The sequence below is a fragment of the Macaca mulatta genome, chromosome 10 (genome assembly GCF_049350105.2).
Source record: "Macaca mulatta isolate MMU2019108-1 chromosome 10, T2T-MMU8v2.0, whole genome shotgun sequence".
Lineage (NCBI taxonomy): Eukaryota > Metazoa > Chordata > Mammalia > Primates > Cercopithecidae > Macaca > Macaca mulatta.
In genome coordinates, this window is record NC_133415.1 from 75,350,457 (window position 1) to 75,370,814 (window position 20,358).

At 38.6% G+C, this 20,358-nt stretch overlaps 1 protein-coding gene across 3 annotated transcripts in view; it reads right to left on the reverse strand.

Moving 5' to 3' along the window:
* Window positions 1-20,358, reverse strand: part of PLCB1 (phospholipase C beta 1) — a 752,445-nt gene that overhangs the window by 248,935 nt on the left and 483,152 nt on the right. For all 3 annotated transcript variants that reach the window (XM_015149373.3, NM_001257867.1, XM_028827440.2), the window contains 1 exon segment: window positions 6,982-7,119. In XM_015149373.3, the coding sequence (XP_015004859.1) occupies window positions 6,982-7,119 (138 nt within the window).

Here is a 20,358-nt window from a genome sequence, read left to right on the forward strand (position 1 = left end):
TTATGACTCTTAGATTTTACGTGACCTATCACTTATTTTCAAGAATTCAAAAGCCTCTCCTTTTCCTTTTCCTTTCCCTTCTCCTTCCCCTTTCCTTCCTTTCCTTTCCCATCCTTTCCTTTCTCACACCTCCCACATTTATTGAGCCAAGCACTAAGCTAGATCCTGGGAATACAAAACAGACTAAACTATTGTTTTTGACTTTCATCAGCTCACAAATACAGGATAGGTTATCAGACACACTGATTGATAATTACAGTATAATAACTAATTGAAAATATGTTCAAGGTTCACAGAACAACAGACGAAAGAACAGTGGGCTATTCATGGAAGTCATAAGATGGAGCGAGAGATGGATGAACTGAGTTGATACTGAGTGCCTCGGGAGTCCTAGGACTTTTCTTGGTGGACAAAAGAGAGAAAGGCAGTGTAGGAAATGACCATATTATAAAGGCATTACTATTAAAATTGTAAAGGCAGAAGAATCACCAATAGTTAGGAACTGCTGGAGCAGAACAGTGCAACAGTCAAAGCGGTGAACCATCAGTACCTGAGGGTAGGGGCTATGTTTAGTCACGATAAACCCTCGGTGCCCAGTGAGATGCCTGGCACATACTAGGCCCTCAATAAATATTTGTTCACTAAATGCACAGAAACTTCATTTTGCAGGCAACAGAGAATGAAAATGATTTAAAATATGATCAGGAATGAGTTTATTTTTTTAAAAGGCCATTCTTATGCAGCTAAGCAGGTAGATTTGTAGAGCAAAGTGTGAGAGAATTTCAGGAAATAGCTAGGTAATGATTGTACATTAGACCTGACAAGGGCTTAACAAGACGGCAGGAAGAAGGGGGAGCAGGAAAGAGATGTGAGAGCTAGTTAGGAAATTCAGAGAGCAGGTGTGTTATTTAGATTGTGCACAAGAAACTGATACAGATGAAGTTAATGAAAACTTCCAGAAAATCATACTCATACCCTTGAGATAAGTGAATTAAACTCTCCAAGAAACTCACAACTACAGAGGGGGAAGAATCTAAAATTACAAACACTAAAGACTAATGTTCAGATTATAGAACATATTTTCAGAGAGCGCATTTCTTCTGTGACAGCTACTTCAAAATCTAATAATTTAATGTACAGAGATCCTCTGCTAAATTTTTCTTCTATGTGTGAAATAATATTTAAAAATCAAAATGGCTCAACAAGTTTGAGAAAATGACAGTATCTATCAAAGCAGCACACATAAAGATCTATGACCAGTCATTATACTCCAATATCCAGCTCTCAGAAAGGCAGATGTTTGTAGCATCGTTATTTATAGCAGTCCTAAACTCACAACTACCTGAATGTCTACCAACTGTAAGTAAATTACTGACTACTACTTAGCAAAGAGAATGGACAAACTACAATCACACAGAAAATATAGAAGAATCTCTTAAATCTCATAATATAATGTTGAATAATAGAAGTCAGACCAAAAAGATTTTATTGTATTATTTCATTTACAGATATTTTAAAAACAGGTAAGACTAATCTATAATGTTAACTGCCAATATAGAGGTAAGTAGGTAGGGTGGATATCTAGGGTGCTGGTTGTGCTCTGTTTCTTGATCTGGATGTTGATTAGGTGGATATATTCCTTTTCCAAAACTCCATCAGTGTATAGAGTAAGAAACTGTGCACTTTTCTGTGTATGCTACATTTCAATAAAACATTAAATAATCTGGCTCAGTTCCCATGAGCATGGTGTTAACTGGCTGCCTCCTCTCAGCTTCTGTTTTTCTGATTCTTTCCTTTTATGTTAGAGTGTCAATGATTCAGCCCTTGGATGTCTCCTCTATCTACAGTCACTTCCTGGCTGATCTCATCCAGCTTCATTAAAAAGTATGATGACTTTTTAATACAATCAAACACCCAATGACCCCCAAATTTACGTGAACTGAACATGACCAAAACTGAACTTCTGCTATATATTCCTAAACAAAAAATTATACTCTATTTTATATTTTCCCTATGTCAGTAAATGATATTTCTATCTTTGCCTCTTGGGCCAAAACTTTAACATCATCTTTGATTCCATGCGTCTTTCTTTCACATGCAACATAAAATTCATAAACATATGCTGTCACTTCCTCCTTTATAATATACGTGTGTGTGCGTGCATGTGTATGTGTATACATACATGCAAATTTGGATTCCTTTTTATTTCCTCCACATTCCACATTGGTCTAAGTCACTAGCAACTCACCTAAATATTTCAATTGTTTGGTAATGAATCTGCTTGCTTCCGTTATTTCCCCTCTGCCACGCAGTCCATTATTGATTAAATGTTAAGTCAAATCACATCTATACTCAGCTAAAACCCTCTCATGGCTTCCATCTCACTCACAGTAAAAGCCAAAGTCCTTCCAAAGCCTATGCCACCCTACAGCAAAATCAATTGCAATTGCCTCCTCAGTTCCCTCTGCTATTCCTTCCCTCAATCTTGCTTACCTAGCTGCTGTCACACTTGGCCTTTGCTGTTCCTCAAGTACACCAGACTATCTTTTGCCTCAGGGCTGTAGTGCAAGTGCAGTGTTGTCTCTCCAGACATCCTCCTGACTTGCTCCCTCACCTCCTTCCAGTCTTTGCTTAAGTTTCACCTCCCAGAGATGGCTGCACTGACCACCCTATTTAATGCCCTCTTCCACTGCACTCTCCATCTCTACCTCATTTTTTTCAATATCACTATCTCTTCCTAATACACTGCGTGACTGACTTCTTTATTTTACTCATTGTGTCTCCCACCTAGAATGTATGCTCCACTTCGGCAAGGGTCTTTATCTGTTTTCTTCACTGCTTTACCCCCGGCATCTAGAATAGAACTTGGTACATTGCAGAAGGCTTAACAAAATGTTGTTGAATAAATGAGTGAATGAATCCAAGTTCTTCATTTTATAGATGAAGAATGTACCCAAACTGTCAAAGGACTTGAAGGCTCATATCCATTTGGCAGAAGATTAATGCTAACATTTCTGATTTATAGACATCTTCTCTAGGGCTCTCTCCCCTTTACTGTGTTCCTTCCTAGGGCCAGAATTTCAGAACTCGTGGATATGAGTTCTGTCCCATTTAGTTCCTTCTCAAGAAGAGCCAAAATTATGGCCTTTAAGGGCAACATATTTTATTTGCAACAAAGTCTTACTTTTTTCAGCAAGAAAAAAAAACCCCATATTTGTCTCCTCCAGCAGTAAATTCTCATTTGCTTGGTTTGCATTTGTTGAATTAATGGGTTGAGTGTTGTAAGGTAAACTTGTAGAACATTGTGTAATGATTGTATTCTTCTTGACTTTTAAATTTGGCCCAAAGGCATGATTTGTCTCCCTTATTCTTTAATTTTCAAGTTACGTGTTTAAAAATGGAATCTGGAGACATCCAAAAGATTTTCTTTTATATTATTCTGTACCTCTTTCCTTTATAAGGGATGAGAGATGCTGTGGTTAAGAATAGGATACAATCTAAGTCACAAAAAAAGTAACCTATTATAAAACTTCTGAAAAATGTCCACAATGACCATTAAGGGGGCAGAGGGTTCTCTGTCTATTGAAAAATGTTGTCTTAAAAGGTCACATTTCTTAAGCACCCAGAGGGCTCTAGGAATGGTTTGGAAGTTAGAGAATGAACAAATGTGGTGGAGAGTGCTGATTCTGCTCTGCAAGATAATGTTACGTGCTTTCCCCATTGTATTCAGTGGTCAGGACCTGAGGTTTTATTTAGCACAATAATTTTCTTAATGTGAATCTAGAACAAAAGCTGCCTATGGAAGCCCCCAAGTCTTACTCAGACCATACTTGTGTTTTTTTGGTTCGCATAGTGTTTTTAAACAACTGTTGCCAATATTTAACATCTTTCATGGATTCTGCAACTCCTTTTAGAAGAAAATTCAAGATCTGGCAATACTGTGCCCAAGCTTCTTTAAGGAAGAGATTGTCAAAGTGTGGTGCCTGGACCAGCAGCATTAGCATCACCTGGGGACCAGTTAGAAATGCAGATGCTCAGGCTCCATCCCAGACCTGCTGGGGCTGGGGCCCAACAATGTGTGTTTTAACAGGCTCCCTAGGTGACTGTGATACCTGATGCTCCAAGGTAACAGTAGTACTTGCAAATCTTAAGTTTCTGGCTGAGCAGTTTCAGTGGGGCAGGGGGAAATACTCTACAGAACATCACAGCCAGGGAAGGCAAAGTATTCTCCATAGCTTCATTAATTATACCGGGAACATCAAGTCGCCCCTGGGAAAATCTCTGCAGATACACTCCTGATGGGGAATATTACAAGGATTGGAGATAAAAATCCCTAAGGAAAATTAGTGGGTAGGAACCCACAGAGAGGAGGAAATTAACTATATTTTAGATAGGACTGCACAAAGGCTTAATGCAACTTAAGATATGCAGATTGATGTGTAATATAAATATATTCACTCTTAGCAAAAGCTTCCCTGAAAGCCACTGCCATTTATTGCATGCTTTTAAATGAGATTTAGTGCATCCCATAAATTGGTCACTTTTTAAAAAAGGAATATAGTTCATTTGGGGAAAGATATTTTAAAAATATTTTGCAAACATTTAGAATCTGTTTTTTTCTGTACTCATTTATCCATCTATTCATATGCAGGGAAATAAAGTATATGTCACATAGACAATGTTCATTGAACTGAAATCTCTCCAAGTATAAATGATACTATAGAAATAAATGAGTAACTTGGCTCTTAAAGAGAGAAAGTTGATTCTGTTTATAAAATACTTGGAAAGCATAGTTTCTAAAAACCTTAGAATATTAAAACTAGTTGGCATTTTGTGCATCCCATTATAAGAATTAAAGTCAATATTACATAAGTGTTAGAAATAAACCCCTGCCAATAATCACTAATGACATAGAAACCAGGCCAATTGAAACCATCCTGGTTCAATATGGTGAAACTCCATCTCTACTAAAACTACAGAAATTAGCTGGGCATGGTGGCATGTGCGTGTAGGCTTGAACCCGGGAGGTGGAGGTTGAAGTGAGCCAAGATCACGCCACTACCTGCACTTCAACCTGGCAACAGATTGAGACTCTGTCAAAAAAAGAGAAAGAAAGAGAGAGAGAGGGGGAAAGAGAGAGAAAGAGAAAGAAAGGAAGAAAGGAAGAAAGGAAGAAAGGAAGGAAGGAAGGAAGGAAGGAAGGAAGGAAGGAAGGAAGGAAGGAAGGAAGGAAGGAAGAAAGAAAGAAAGAAAGAAAGAAAGAAAGAAAGAAAGAAAGAAAGAAAGAAAGAAAGAAAGAAAGAAAGAAAGAGAAAGAGAAAGAAAGAAAGAAAGAAAAGAAAGCAAGAAAGCAGGCCAGCATATCTGGTGTAGCTCAGAAAATCATCAGAGCACTGAGGGTTAAAAAACTGTAGATCACAATATTCAGACAATACCCACAGACATGAAGTGACCCTGTAGCTGTGAGGCATGACATGACAAGCTCTGTAAGGCATATATATTATACACAGGCTCAAAGTATTCTTAGATTCATATTCTCAACTCTTGAAGGAAGTTATATGAAGGAGAAGGACTATCACTAGTATTTTATAAACTATAAAAATGGAAAAAGAGCCGGGCGCGGTGGCTCAAGCCTGTAATCCCAGCACTTTGGGAGGCCGAGGCGGGCGGATCACAAGGTCAGGAGATCGAGACCACAGTGAAACCCCGTCTCTACTGAAAATACAAAAAATTAGCCGGGCGCGGTGGCGGGCGCCTGTAGTCCCAGCTACTCGGGAGGCTGAGGCAGGAGAATGGCGGGAACCCAGGAGGCGGAGCTTGCAGTGAGCCGAGATCGCGCCACTGCACTCCAGCCTGGGCAACAGCGTGAGACTCCGTCTCAAAAAAAAAAAAAAAAAAAAAATGGAAAAAGAAAGTTCTTTTTAAAATATGCTCATTTCAGTATTCTTTCAATGACAATTGGACATTTCTAGAGAAAGCATTGCACTTGAATCCAGGGGTCCCAGATGTTCACAGCTTCTTGTTTGCTGTATTACACCTGCTTTCTAGCTATTTTTGTAAGTATCTGAAAGGCTCGCTCCTAGTGGAATAGCAGCACCTCAATGGGTAGGCTATATCTAATTTATCTTTCTAGTCCACAATTGAATAAATATTGTTTGTTCTTATTTAAGTATTATTTTCATTATTATTTAAAGTTTTTGTTTTGAAGTGTTATTTTTTCATTCTTCTACATGTTAACTGAGTAACTACTACATGGATTATGGTGGACTAGGTGCTGCCCAGGGATTAAGAAGTTTAAAAAGGGCTGAAGATGTCTGTTCCCTAGGAGAGAGCTGGAAATGAGATGGACTTAGAAGTAGCATAGGGATGAGGCTAAGAGAGAATGACTTGGGAGAAAGTGTTTAGATGAAATAGAATGTGGTTTTATTTGTATTTTGTTATGCAAAGAAACTGCATCAAATACCTTAAACTTTTTTTTTTTGGAGATGGAGCCACACTCTGTCACCCAGACTGGAGTGCAGTGGTGCAACCTTGACTCACTGTAGCCTCCACCTCCTGGGTTCAAACAATTCTCCTGCCTTAGCCTCCCAAGTAGCTGGGATTACAGGTGCTTGCCACCACGCCTGGCTAATTTTGTATTTTTAGTAGAGACAGGGGTTTCACCATGTTGGCCAGGCTCATCTCGAACTCCTGACCTCAAGCGATCTGTCCACCTTGGCCTCCCAATGGGCTGGGATTATTGGCGTGAGCCACCGCGCCCGGCCGGCTTATTCTTAATGAAAAAAATCTCTATAATTCTTAAGTCGATGCCATTATTTGGAAGTGTTTTAATTGCACTTATACTTGGCAGCTGAATTATTTTTAGGTGAAGTTTTAACACATGCTAAATATAACAAAAATTCAGTCTTTTGCAGGCATTAGTATGATAGCTCAAGCATTCAGATCATGATGATAAGCTTTAGCGGTTTCCATCCACCATACCTTGGCCACTTCTTCTTGGAAAGCCACGAGATTCAAATGGGAGATGTTCACAAGGTCAGGCCCATACACCACCGTGATCATGCGCTGCTCCAGGCGCCCGATGTTCCCCACATCCAAAAGTTCACGTAATTTGGGGTCCTGGACAATAAATGTTGAAAATAATTAGTCTATAACTAGAGATTCCAACGTGACAGCATAACTTCAACTTCTGTTGAGTTAGAATGATTTCAAAACAAAGTTGCTTTTATTCTTACTAGAGAATTGTAGGAGTTTAAGGCTCCCATCCCACAAACGACCTAGAAAGATGAAGCAACTTGCCCAGAGTAGTGGAGAGACAATTTCTGGCTCAAGACTATAGCCTTTAGTTAAGTGCTCTTTCTGCGATCTTATCACACATTTTTATGTGCCATGGTTCTCTATTTCCTCCAATCATCCCAGAAATTGTGTATTGAAATGAAAAATCTCTATTCTTTTCCTCAATTCCTGAATGCACTAAGACAAAGAAGGTGGTTATTCTGAAATTAAAATATGACAATGCCTACGTAGGGCTAGGGAAGAAACACAGCCCTGGCTCTCTGTGTGGACTTGCTCCAACACTGAATACTGATGCAAAAAGACCCAGAATTAGTGTGAGCAAAACCGTGGTGCCTGCCATGCATATGTTGACTTCACTTCTGTCCTTGGAATGTACTGGGATTTGGACATATGGAACTTCTGCAGTCTTTTCAGAGCAAGTTGCATTCTTTGGGTCATGATAAATGGAAATCCTTTGGAGATATATTCCTGCTGGGAAAGGGAGTTTTCCAAAAATTCAAAGCTCAAAGTTTTCCAAAATTTCAAACGTAAAATAGGGCTTAGTCAGCTTGACTGAACTGATTTCCTCCCATAGGACAGGCCCTGAAGGAAATGAGAAGTCCATGCAGAAAATAAGCATCAAATCAATCACTTAGCAAATTTGCTGGCCAGCTTCTGAGACAGAAATACACTTACATTCTTATTTATTTAGCTAAATACTGGGCCAAGCGGTACTGATTACTTAGACTGGCTATTCTGACCTCTTTTTGGAGGTTTTGATATACATCATCCTTATGAAGAAATAGTAAATGTTTAAAAAACAAAAAAACAAAAACCACACACAACCAAGAAAGAAAACAAACAAAACCTTTTCAGCTGAGTTACTTTACTTGGTGCCATTAATTCTCTCTTTAGTTAATAAAACGTTCTCTGTTTGGTCGCATGAAGAGTCACATTTTCAGGAAAGTTATGAAGAAAGAAAACCCCATTTCAAAGCTCTGCCTAACATAACTGAAATCTCACTTTCACGAACAAGTTGAAAGCTTATCAAGTACATCAAGCCTCCTAGAAAGATCAAATGCTACCACAAAAACATCAATTTGCATGACCCAGAAAAGGAGAGGTTTTATCAAAAGTTTTATTAAATAAACAATAATAGAAAAAAGGGAAACATTTAGCACTCTACCATTAATGAGAGATTAAAGGAGAATGTTCGGGAAGAATGACTGTTTTGTGAAGGCAATTAAACTTGATAACAAGGTATTTTATGAACTGATTAATTGCATCAAAGTTTTTGAACACCATTGAGACAAAGTTCAAAGAGAAAACATATCAGTAATTGTCATTTTGTGGGGTTCTTTTTGGTATACTCAGAAGAGAAAAGGCATTCTTAGAAATCACCTGAAACTTGTAATTATAAATCACAAGTTTTAAATCAGTGATTATGGAGTCCATCAATATATTTACCTCCACAATCTTTAGTGGGAAAATATTTGGAAATGAATTGGATCTATACATTGGACCCTTTCTTTCCTTCCAGTGATAGCCACACAACTCATTCTTTGGCTTTTTTCTCCCCCAAGCATTTTTTGTTCAGTCTACACTATTTTACTACATAATTCTCATGTCCATTTTTGTTGTTGTTGTTGTTGTTGTTGCTCATTTTGACATTTTTGCTCAAAATTTGATAAACAGATGATTGGTTAAAATCGCCACCTCTCAGAATTGCAGACACTAGGTGTGGGGGTCAGGGATTCTCTTGAATCATCCTTAAGATAAAGGAACTCAAGGCAAGGAAGGATCACCCAGAGTAGGTGCTCAGAGTAGAAAACAATTTTGGAAAAGAGCTTCTGGGATTCCCACTAAGAATTTATAAGAAACATGACCAACTGTTTCTGAAATATTTGTTTGAAAAGTTTTCCCAGTAATTGTTGCTTATATATCTTTTCTTTTTTTCTTTTTTCTTTTTTTTTTTTTTGAGATGAGGTCTTGCTCTGTTGCTCAGGCTGCTGTGCAGTGGTGTGATCTCACTGCAACCTCCGCCTCCCAAGTTCAAGCGATTCTCCTGCCTCAGCCTCCCAAGTAGCTGGGACTATAGGGGTGTGCCACTATGCCTGGCTAATTTTTGTATTTTTAGTAGAGACGGGGTTTCTCCATGTTGGCCAGGCTGGTCTCAAACTCCTGACCTCAGCTAATGCACCGACCTCAGCCTCCCAAAGTGCTGGGATTACAGGTGTTTTATATCTTTTAAAAGACTATTAGTCTTTATATAAAAAGAAATTTATAATGAAGTATTTAGAAGTGATGTCTGGAATTAGGTGGATGAAGCAGGCTGGTAAAATGATGCTGCTGATTGAATCTGAGGGGTAAGTATTTGAGGACTCACTGCATGGTTCTGCATCTGGATGGTTAACATTTGGGAAAAAAATTTAAAAAGGTTACTGTGTATGAACCAAAGGAACATTTGAAGATTTGAGAAACATTTACTCAGAAGAAACCACAATATTTTTAAACCATATAGTTCTGAATGTAAACAGAGAACTGAAAATATATAACAAGCCAAGTTTCTTACTAACGTCCTTTTTCAGTGATGGAACACATTGATTTAAACTATGCTTTACTTTCTTTTCCCCCAGTGGTCATTTTATTTTTAAAACTGTATCTTTTCTTCATTTATTTCATTTTTATCAACACTAACCTTGATTATGTTAGAATTCTCCTTTAAGAAACAAGTTCATTTTTATTTGACCTGTACTCAATAACTTATCTATTTTTGAATGCAACTCTTTGTTGAGCATATTGATACGCAAGGGGTAGACTGAGAAAGACACTTGTACCTTCAAGTTGTCCTCATTTGTTTTCAGACTTTCAGAGAATACACAAAGAGGGGATTGTCTGGAAGGACAAACTTCAAATGCACAAAGTTTTTAGAGGGCTTTATAGGTAGAAGGAATTTGATGAAAACAGATGCGTAAAAAGTGGTTGTTTCTAGAGTATGACATACTCAGTTCTTGGGAAATAGGTGGCTATGTTTCAAAAACAAACAAATAAAATCAAAATAGCCACAATAACAAAAACTGATAGACAACTTACATGTAAACCATCTTATCTCCCAAACCTATTTTACCAAGGAGTTTTATGTCTGAGTATTTCTCATAGACTCAACTTCCTAAGAAGTTTCCAGAGAAGGATTTACCTATTTGAGTTACTACCAGACTCCAACATATTTTTCCATCCTTGCAACTGATATAACTTCATTAAACATTTTACAAAGAAAACATACCCATAACTCTGTAAAACTGTTCAATTTCTTTGTTGGAGGAAACTAAAGAACACAGTTCAGAGAAAAGTAAGAGGTGAGGTGAACATGGAATTTCATATTTTTGCTAAGCTGTCACTCAAGGCCTCCTTTCTTCAGAGAATATCCTAGATGTATCTTCACGGCTGGAATTAACCAGATCAACTCAGAATCCTGGCAGCTATAATTGAATTCCACTTTTAAAGTTAAATCTAGATCATTTCTGTTCCCATAAGTGCTACCAAATAGAGACTGTCTGACTAAGTAAATTCATTTTCTCTCAATCATCAGGATTTGTGATTAAATTACTTCATGTCTGTTGCAAAGAAAGTTGAGTTTTGCTCTTGTTAAATAAAGCTCATGTTAATGATTCTCATTTTCAGGTAATTGGCCACTGAAGAAAGTAAAGACTGTTCTACACCTAAGAAGCAAGGACTCAATTACAGCACGTGTTACTGTATTATACCATTTAAAATATTCAAAATTAATGGAAGGAATAAACACAGGCTAAAGGATAATTTTTTAAAAAAGAATTAAATGCTGGTTTGAATTCTTACTTTTTAATATCACTTTTTAAAAAGGTTATTTTATTTATATGCCAAGTATCTACAAAATAAAACATCTCTTCAAGACCTTTAGATTTTTATTTTTGATACCAGAAACATTTTTGGTGTAGAAGATATACCTTACTCATTTTTTTCATACTCATGAAATGTATCTTTATTGGATTTTAGGCTTATCCATTGATTTGTATAAGTTAATTTGATTCCCAGCACTTAATGCAATATTCTCAATCTGAATTACAGTTATATGGGTGGAACTCGAATCCATTCCTATCAATCATCAAGCACATAAGAGTCTTTCCAATAGCAATCAGTACCTAACAGTTGGAAATGAAAGAGATGGATTCCTTACACATAACTGAGATTCATATGATTCAGCTTCACAGTGATAAAGCTACCTTTTCTTTGAAGGCAGAGCCAAATTGCTATGCTTTATTCAAATTTCATTGTAGAGGAAATATATAAATTTATGTCCAGGCTGGTTTCCCATTAAACCCTTGAATTCAACATTTGCATCTCAGAAAATAAAACACAGATTAACAAATTCCCTTTGAATCAATGCTTATCCTCACACCTCTCATTTTCAAGGTTTCTTTCTTTTATATGTGAATGTGATGAAGGATGTCACTCTGTTCACCAGGGTGTACCAGTGGCTTAGGTGGCTCACACAGCCAGCAAGCCTTTATAGAGGAAACACTTATCAATTCTCATTGATGATGACTCTGAAATATGGTGCTGTGAATATTCTTCTAAATACAGCAAAAGACTTGGAGGATGTTACTTGTTTAAGTATTTTTTTCCTGCAAGTAACAGATGGAAAATCTTTAAATATTTTTTAGTTATTTCTTTAACTAGAGGGAGTAGAAGGAGAACAGACTGACTATGTCAAAGAAAAGCAACTATGGATACATACTAGAAAAAAAAGTTGGTGGAGTACTGCCCTTTCCTATCCTGCAATGGTATTACCATAAGAAAAGCGTTTATATTTGCTTTGGGATGGAATAATGGTGAATTTGTAAAGTCACTGTATAAGTATAGAAATCTGTTGATGAAGAAGAGAAAATATAGTTAGCTTAGCCATGCATCTTCATCCAAAATAAAGTGGTTTGAAGCTGTCAGGCTTGAATTGATCGAGCTAAAGTGAACACACTATTTAAGTCTAAAACAAAAAAAAAATTAGAAGAAACAGCAAGGTGATCACCCAGAATAATATTCTCCTGGTTCACAAACAGAGAAGCTAAAAGTTCCCTGGAGTTCCCATAGAGCTAAAAGTTTGGTTGTGCTTGGAAGTGGTCACAAAGAAGAGATGAATAAAGTTAAAGGAGCATCCCTAAATAGGATCCTAGGTTTTTCCTCATCCCCAGGAACAAGTTCAGGGTCTGGTTTAATGCAGTTTTGAGAGTTAGGAAGGAAGGAAAGATAAGCAGCTGCTGGAGGGCATTCAGGCAGGCTGACCATAGAAGCAGCAGAAAAAAGGATTGAAGTAAAGTATCCACAGTCCTTGGACCAAGAAAATTAGGCTCAGAATGTGGAGAGACAACTTCAGAGCTGGGAAAATGCTGCTATTACCTATTTTCAAAATTTGCATTGCCTGAGCTATTAGGTTGGTGCGAAAAGTAATGGCAAAACCCCAGTTACTTTTGCACCAACCTAATAGTTTCCCAGGTTGCAATACACATGCTTGGCAGACAGGAACTTTGTCTGGATGCCCCAGAAGCCAACCCAAGTCAAAGATGTGGGGACAAGTGATTTATTTTGGAGATGACTGCAGACAGCACAGTGAGGAGTGGGGAAGTAAGACAAGAAGGGAAGAAGATCTTTAAAGACTGTGTTAATTAGCGGTTTACTATTTTGGGCAAATGAGGCTCAAAACACTAGGGCCATTTGGAGACAGTATGAAGAACACATCTTAGGATGTTCCTAAGTAGCCTGTAAACTGTAGTATTTATCTGTTCAGTCTCATCCATCATTGGTGGACAGTCATTCCTGGGGTGATAACTCCCTTGCTTTTCCATAGCCGGAAAACATTCTCAGGACTATATGGGAACTTTCGTTAGGCAACCTCTGTGCATGAACCAATAGAATATCAATGGATTCTCTGGGAACAGGGCATAGCTAAACAAAAAGCAGCAGAAACCTTGGCAGAGGTAAATGCCCCTGTCTGACAGCTTTGAAGAGAGCAGTGGATCTCCCAGCACAGAGGTTGAGATCTGAGAATGGACAGACTGCCTGGTCAAGTGGGTCCCTGGCCCCTGAGTAGTCTAACTGGGAGACATCACCCACTAGGCACAGACTGACACCTCACACCTCACACGGCTGGGTACACCCCTGAGACAAAGCTTCCAGAGCAAGAATCAGACAGCAACACTTGCTGTTCAACAATATTCTATCTTCTGCAGCATCCGCTGCTGATACCCAGGCAAACAGGGTCTGGAGTGGACCTCAAGCAAACTCCAACAGACCTACAGCTGAGGGTCCTGACTGTTAGAAGGAAAACTAACAAACAGAAAGGACACCCACACCAAAACCCCATCAGTATGTCACCATCATCAAAGACCAAAGGCAGATAAAACCACAAAGATGGGGAAAAAGCAGGGCAGAAAAGCTGGAAATTCAAAAAATCAAAGCACATCTCCCCCTCCAAAGGAACGCAGCTCATTGCCAGCAACGGAACAAAGCTGGATGGAGAATGACTTTGACGAGTTGAGAGAACAAGGTTTCAGTTGATCAAACTTCTCAGAGCTAAAGGAGGAGCTATGTAACCAGTGCAAAGAAATTAAAAACTTTGAAAAAAGAATGGATGAATGGATAACTAGAATAATCAATGCAGAGAAGACATTAAAAGAACTGATAGAGATGAAAACCATAACACAAGAACTACATGACAAATGCACAAGCTTCAGTAACCAACACGATCAACTGGAAGAAAGAGTATCAGTGATTGAGGATCAAATGAATGAAATGAAGCGAGAAGTGAAGTGTAGAGGAAAAAGAGTAAAAAGAAATGAACAAAGCCTCCAAGAAATATGGGATTATGTGAAAAGACCAAATCTATGTCTGATTGGTGTGCCTGAAAGTGACAGGGAAAATGGAACCAAGTTGGAAAACACTCTTCAGGATGTCATCCAGGAGAACTTCCCCAACCTAGCAAGAGAGGCCAACATTCAAATTCAGGAAATACAGAGAATACCACAAAGATACTCCTCGAGAAGAGCAACTCCAAGACATATAATTGTCAGATTCACCAAAGTTGAAATGAAGGAAAAAATGTTAAGGGCAGCCAGAGAGAAAGATCGGGTTACACACAAAGGGAACCCCATCAGACTAACAGCAGATCTCTCAGCAGAAACTCTCCAAGCCAGAAGAGAGTGGGGGCCAATATTCAACATTCTTAAAGAAAAGAATTTTCAACCCAGAATTTCATATCCAGCCAAACTAAGTTTCATAAGTGAAGGAGAAATAAAATCCTTTACAGACAAGCAAATGCTGAGAGATTTTGTCATCAGCAGGCCTGCCCTACAAGAGATCCTGAAGGAAGCACTAAACATGGAAAGGAACAACAGGTACCAGCCATTGCAAAAACATGTCAAAATGTAAAGTCCATCGATGCTAGGAAGAAACTGCATCAACTAGCAAGCAAAATAACCAGCTAACATCATAATGACAGGATCAAGTTCACACATAACAATATTAACCTTAAATGTATATGGACTAATTGGTCCAATTAAAAGACACAGACTGGCAAATTGGATAAAGAGTCAAGACCCATCAGTTTGCTGTATTCAGGAAACCCATCTCACATGCAGAGACACACATAGGCTCAAAATAAAGGGATGGAGGAATATCTATCAAGCAAATGGAAAACAAAAAAAAGCAGGGGTTGCAATCCTAGTCTCTGATAAAACAGACTCTAAACCATCAAAGATCAAAAGAGACAAATAAGGCCATTACATAATGGTAAAGGGATCAATTCAGCAGGAAGAGCTAACTATCCTCAATATATATGAACCCAATACAGGAGCACCCAGATTCATAAAGCAAGTCCTTAGAGACTTACAAAGAGACTTAAACTCCCATACAATAATAATGGGAGACTTTACCACCCCACTGTCAACATCAGACAGATCAACGAGACAGAAAGTTAACAAGGATATCCAGGAATTGAACTCAACTCGGCACCAAGAGGACCTAATAGACATCTACAGAACTCTCCACCCCACATCAACAGAATATACATTCTTCTCAGCACCACATCACACTTATTCCAAAATTGACCACATAGTTGGAAGTAAAGCACTCCTCAGCAAATGTAAAAGAACAGAAATTATAACAAACTGTCTCTCAGACCACAGTGCTATCAAACTAGAATTCAGGACTAAGAAACTCAATCAAAACCGCTCAACTACATGGAAACTGAACAACCTGCTCCTGAATGACTACTGGGTACATAACGAAATGAACGTAGAAATAAGGATGTTCTTTGAAACCAATGAGAACAAAGATACAACATACCAGAATCTCTGGGACACATTTAAAGCAGTGTGAAGAGGGAAATTTAGAGCACTAAATGCTCACATAAGAAAGCAGGAAAGATCTAAAATTGACACCTTAATATCACAATTAAAAGAACTAGAGAAGCAAGAGCAAACACATTCAAAAGCTAGCAGAAGGCAAGAAATAACTAAGATCAGAGCAGAACTGAAGGAGATAGAGACATAAAAAACCCTCCAAAAAATCAATGAATCCAGGAGTTGGTTTTTTGAATAGATCAACAAAATTGACAGACCGCTAGCAAGACTAATAAAGAAGAAAAGAGAGAAGAATCAAATAGACACAATAAAAAATGATAAAGGGGATATCACCACTGACCCCACAGAAATACAAACTACCATCAGAGTTATAATACTATAATACTATAAATAATAGATACAGAGTTATAATACTATAAACACCTCTACTATATTTATAATACTATAAACACCTCTACGCAAATAAACTAGAAAACCTAGAAGAACTGGATAATTTCCTGGACACTTGCACTCTCCCAAGACTAAACCAGGAAGAAGTTGAATCCCTGAATAGACCAATAGCAGGCTCTGAAATTGAGGCAATAATTAATAGCCTACCAACCAAAAAAAGTCCAGGACCAGACGGATTCACAGCCTAATTCTATCAGAGGTACAAGGAGGAGTTGGTACCATTCCTTTTGAAATCATTCCAATCAATAGAAAAAGAAGGAATCCTCCCTACCTCATTTTACGAGGCCAACATCATCCTGATAACAAAGCCTGACAGAGATACAACAAAAAAAGAGAATTTTAGACCAATATCCCTGATGAACATCGATGCAAAAATCCTCGATAAAATACTGGCAAACAGAATCCAGCAGCACATCAAAAAGCTTATCCACCGTAATCAAGTGGGCTTCATCCCTGGGATGCAAGGCTGGCTCAACATATGCAAAGCAATAAACATAATCCAGCATATAAACAGAACCAAAGACAAAAACCACATGATTATCTCAATAGATGCAGAAAAGGCCTTTGACAAAATTCAACAGCCCTTCATGCTAAAAACTCTCAATAAATTCGGTATTGATGGAACGTATCACAAAATAATAAGAGCTATTTATGACAATCCCACAGCCAATATCATACTGAATGTGCAAAAACTGGAAGCATTCCCTTTGAAAACTGGCACAAGACAGGGATGCCCTCTCTCACCACTCCTATTCAACATAATGTTGGAAGTTCTGGCTAGGGCAATCAGGCAGGAGAAAGAAATCAAGGGTATTCAGTTAGGAAAAGAAGAAGTCAAATTGTCCCTGTTTGCAGATGACATGATTGTATATTTAGAAAACCCCATCATCTCAGCCCAAAGTCTCCTTAAGCTGATAAGCAACTTCAGCAAAGTCTCAGGATACAAAATCAATGTGCAAAAATCACAAGCATTCTTATACACCAGTAACAGACAAACAGAGAGCCAAATCATGAATGAACTCCCATTCACAATAGCTTCAAAGAGAATAAAATACCTAGGAATCCAACTTACAAGGGATGTAAAGGACCTCTTCAAGGACAACTACAAACCACTGCTCAGTGAAATAAAAGAGGACACAAACAAATGGAAGAGCATACCATGCTCATGGATAGGAAGAATCAATGAGTCAATCTACTCATCTGACAAAGGGTTAATATCCAGAACTTATAAAGAACTCAATCAAATTTACAAGAAAAATCAACCCCATCAAAAAGTGGGCAAAGGATATGAACAGACATTTCTCAAAAGAAGACATTCATACAGCCAACAGACACATGAAAAAATGCTCATCATCACTGGCCATCAGAGAAATGCAAATCAAAACCACAATGAGATACCATCTCACACCAATTAGAATGGCAATCATTAAAAAATCAGGAAACAACAGGTGCTGGAGAGGATGTGGAGAAATAGGAACACTTTTACACTGTTGGTGGGATCGTAAATTAGTTCAACCATTGTGGAAAACAGTGTGGCGATTCCTCAAGGATCTAGAACTAGAAATACCATTTGACCCAGCCATCCCATTACTGGGGATATATTGAAAGGATTATAAGTCATGCTGCTATAAAGACACATGCACACGTATGTTTATTGAGGCACTATTCACAATAGCAAAGACTTGGAATCAACCCAAATGTCCATCAGTGACAGACTGGATTAAGAAAATGTGGCACATATACACCATGGAATACTCTGCAGCCATAAAAAAAGATGAGTTCATGTCCTTTGTAGGGACATGGATGCATCTGGAAACCATCATTCTCAGCAAACTATTGCAAGAACAGAAAACCAAATACTGCATGTTCTCACTCATAGGTGGGAATTGAACAATGAGATCACTTGGACACAGGAAGCGGGGAACATCACACACCGGGTCCTATTGTGGGGAGCGGGGGGGTGGGGGGAGGGATAGCATTAGGAAATATACCTAATGAAAATGACGAGTTAATGGGTGCAGCACACCAACATGGCACGTGTATACATATGTAACAAACCTGCACGTTGTGCACATGTACCCTAGAACTTAAAAGTATAATCATAAAAAAAGGATATCAATGGATTGAATACACCTGTTACAACATTAAAGAAGTGATTATAAGAAATAAGGAAATGTTATCCTGATATTGATTAATCTTCATGTATTCAATGGGATCTACAATTGAAAGAATTTCATCTGATAGGCTACTAAGATTCTTTTTTTATTTTTTTATTTTTTTTTTTGAGACAGAGCAGAGTCTTGCTCTGTCACCAGGCTGGAATGCAGTGGCATGATCTCGGCTCACTAGAACCTCTTCCTCCCGGGTTCAAGCGATTCTCCTGCCTCATCCTCCTGAGCAGCTGGGACTCCAGGCGTGTACCACCAACCACGCCCAGCTAATTTTTGTTTTTTTAGTAGAGACGTGGTTTCACCATGTTGGCCAGCGTGGTCTCCATCTCTTGACCACGTGATCCGCCTGCCTCGGCCTCCCAAAGTGCTGACTCTGTTCAGTTCTCTATAAAAATGATAGATATGGCCCGGTGCAGTGGCTCACGCCTGTAATTCCAGCACTCTGGGAGGCCGAGGCGGGCGGATCACGAGGTCAGGAGATCAAGACCATCCTGGCTAACACGGTGAAACCCCGTCTCTACTAAAAATACAAAAAATTAGCCGGGCGAGGTGGCAGGCACCTGTAGTCCCAGCTAATCGGAGGCTGAGGCAGGAGAATGGCGTGAACCCGGGAGGCGGAGCTTGCAGTGAGCTGAGATCGCGCCACTGCACTCCAGCCTGGGCGACAGAGCGAGACTCAGTCTCAAAAAAAAAAAAAAAAAAAAAAAAAAAGAGATACATACAACAACAAGTTCTTCTAATTAGTGACTGTGTCAACAACCACACTAGCTGTTCTGTATCTTCTTCCCCCTATTTAATCTACAAACCAACACAGAGAGATAGCTATTGTTATTCCAATTTCACATGACGTGCTGAAAGGTGAAGTAATTTGCTCAGTTTTATAAAATGGTGTAAAGAGAGATTTGAATCCAAGTACACCTGATGGTAAACTCTAAGCCCTCTCCATATCACACTGTGTTACAAAGTATATCCAATTTGATGCAGTTTATATAAAATAGTGGAAATAGTTCAATTGGCAGAATAAAACTTAAATAGCAATCATTCAAGTTACCTTGTTCAGTGATATTTTCAGCAGTTTGTTAAAAATATAAAATAATGTATATGAGAAATCAAAATAGGAAAGAAAGGTGGTCTCATGGAAGTACTTGCCTTCCTAGGAAAAAGTCGAAGCTAAATGGTCAATTTTAATCATTATTTGTACAATCATCCCTGCTGAAAATAAAACTGCATGAAATATAGCAATTTGAAAACTAGTCAATGGAAAAAGTAGCTAGCTTTTTCCTCCTCATGGAGTCAGTATTTGTTAAACTTAAAAATTCTCAAGTATAGACAGGTTGTCAGCCATGTTTTAAACTATGCCCCCAGTCTTTTTGACATATGCTACCACCTGTCTGCCAGCAAATTTGTATGCACAGCCCTTACCACTGCAACGCATAAAAATCCACATGCCCTGAGGGGTGACGGTGTGTGCAAAGCAGACAGTTAGGATCCTATGTGCCTTCCTGTTTAAACCCCCCACAGAGCATGGAAAGCATTATATTCCCCTTCAACTTCCATCCGAGGTCAATGCTTCTAGCTACCACAGTGAGGCCTGTTTGTTAATCGAATGCACAGACACCTTTACAGTGAGTCCGCAGCATCTCCCTAGTTGATGAGTTCTTTATTGGTGAGATTTAAGTTTTCCTATTTTGTAATGATATCTGCTTCCTTCCATGGTACTTTGCTATACTTAGATGTGCCAAAGGGGCTTCTAGAATCTCAGAGCATAATTTAAAATCAAACATATCAAAAAAGGAGGATGACAATTCATTAATAATGACAAACACAACGTTCCCTTTGTTAAGAAAATCCATCATCTATGCTGTGGGTTTTTGACACGTGGAGGAAAGAGGAAAACAGCAGACAGCCTGTATTCTATTTCTTTTCTTTCTTTCTTTCTTTTTTTTTTTTTTTTTGGTGGGGATGGGGGACAGAGTTGCTCTGTCACCCAGGCTGGAGTGCAGTGGTGCAATCTGAGTTCACCGCAGCCTCTACCTCCTGGGCTTATGTGATTCTTATGCCTCAGCCCCCAA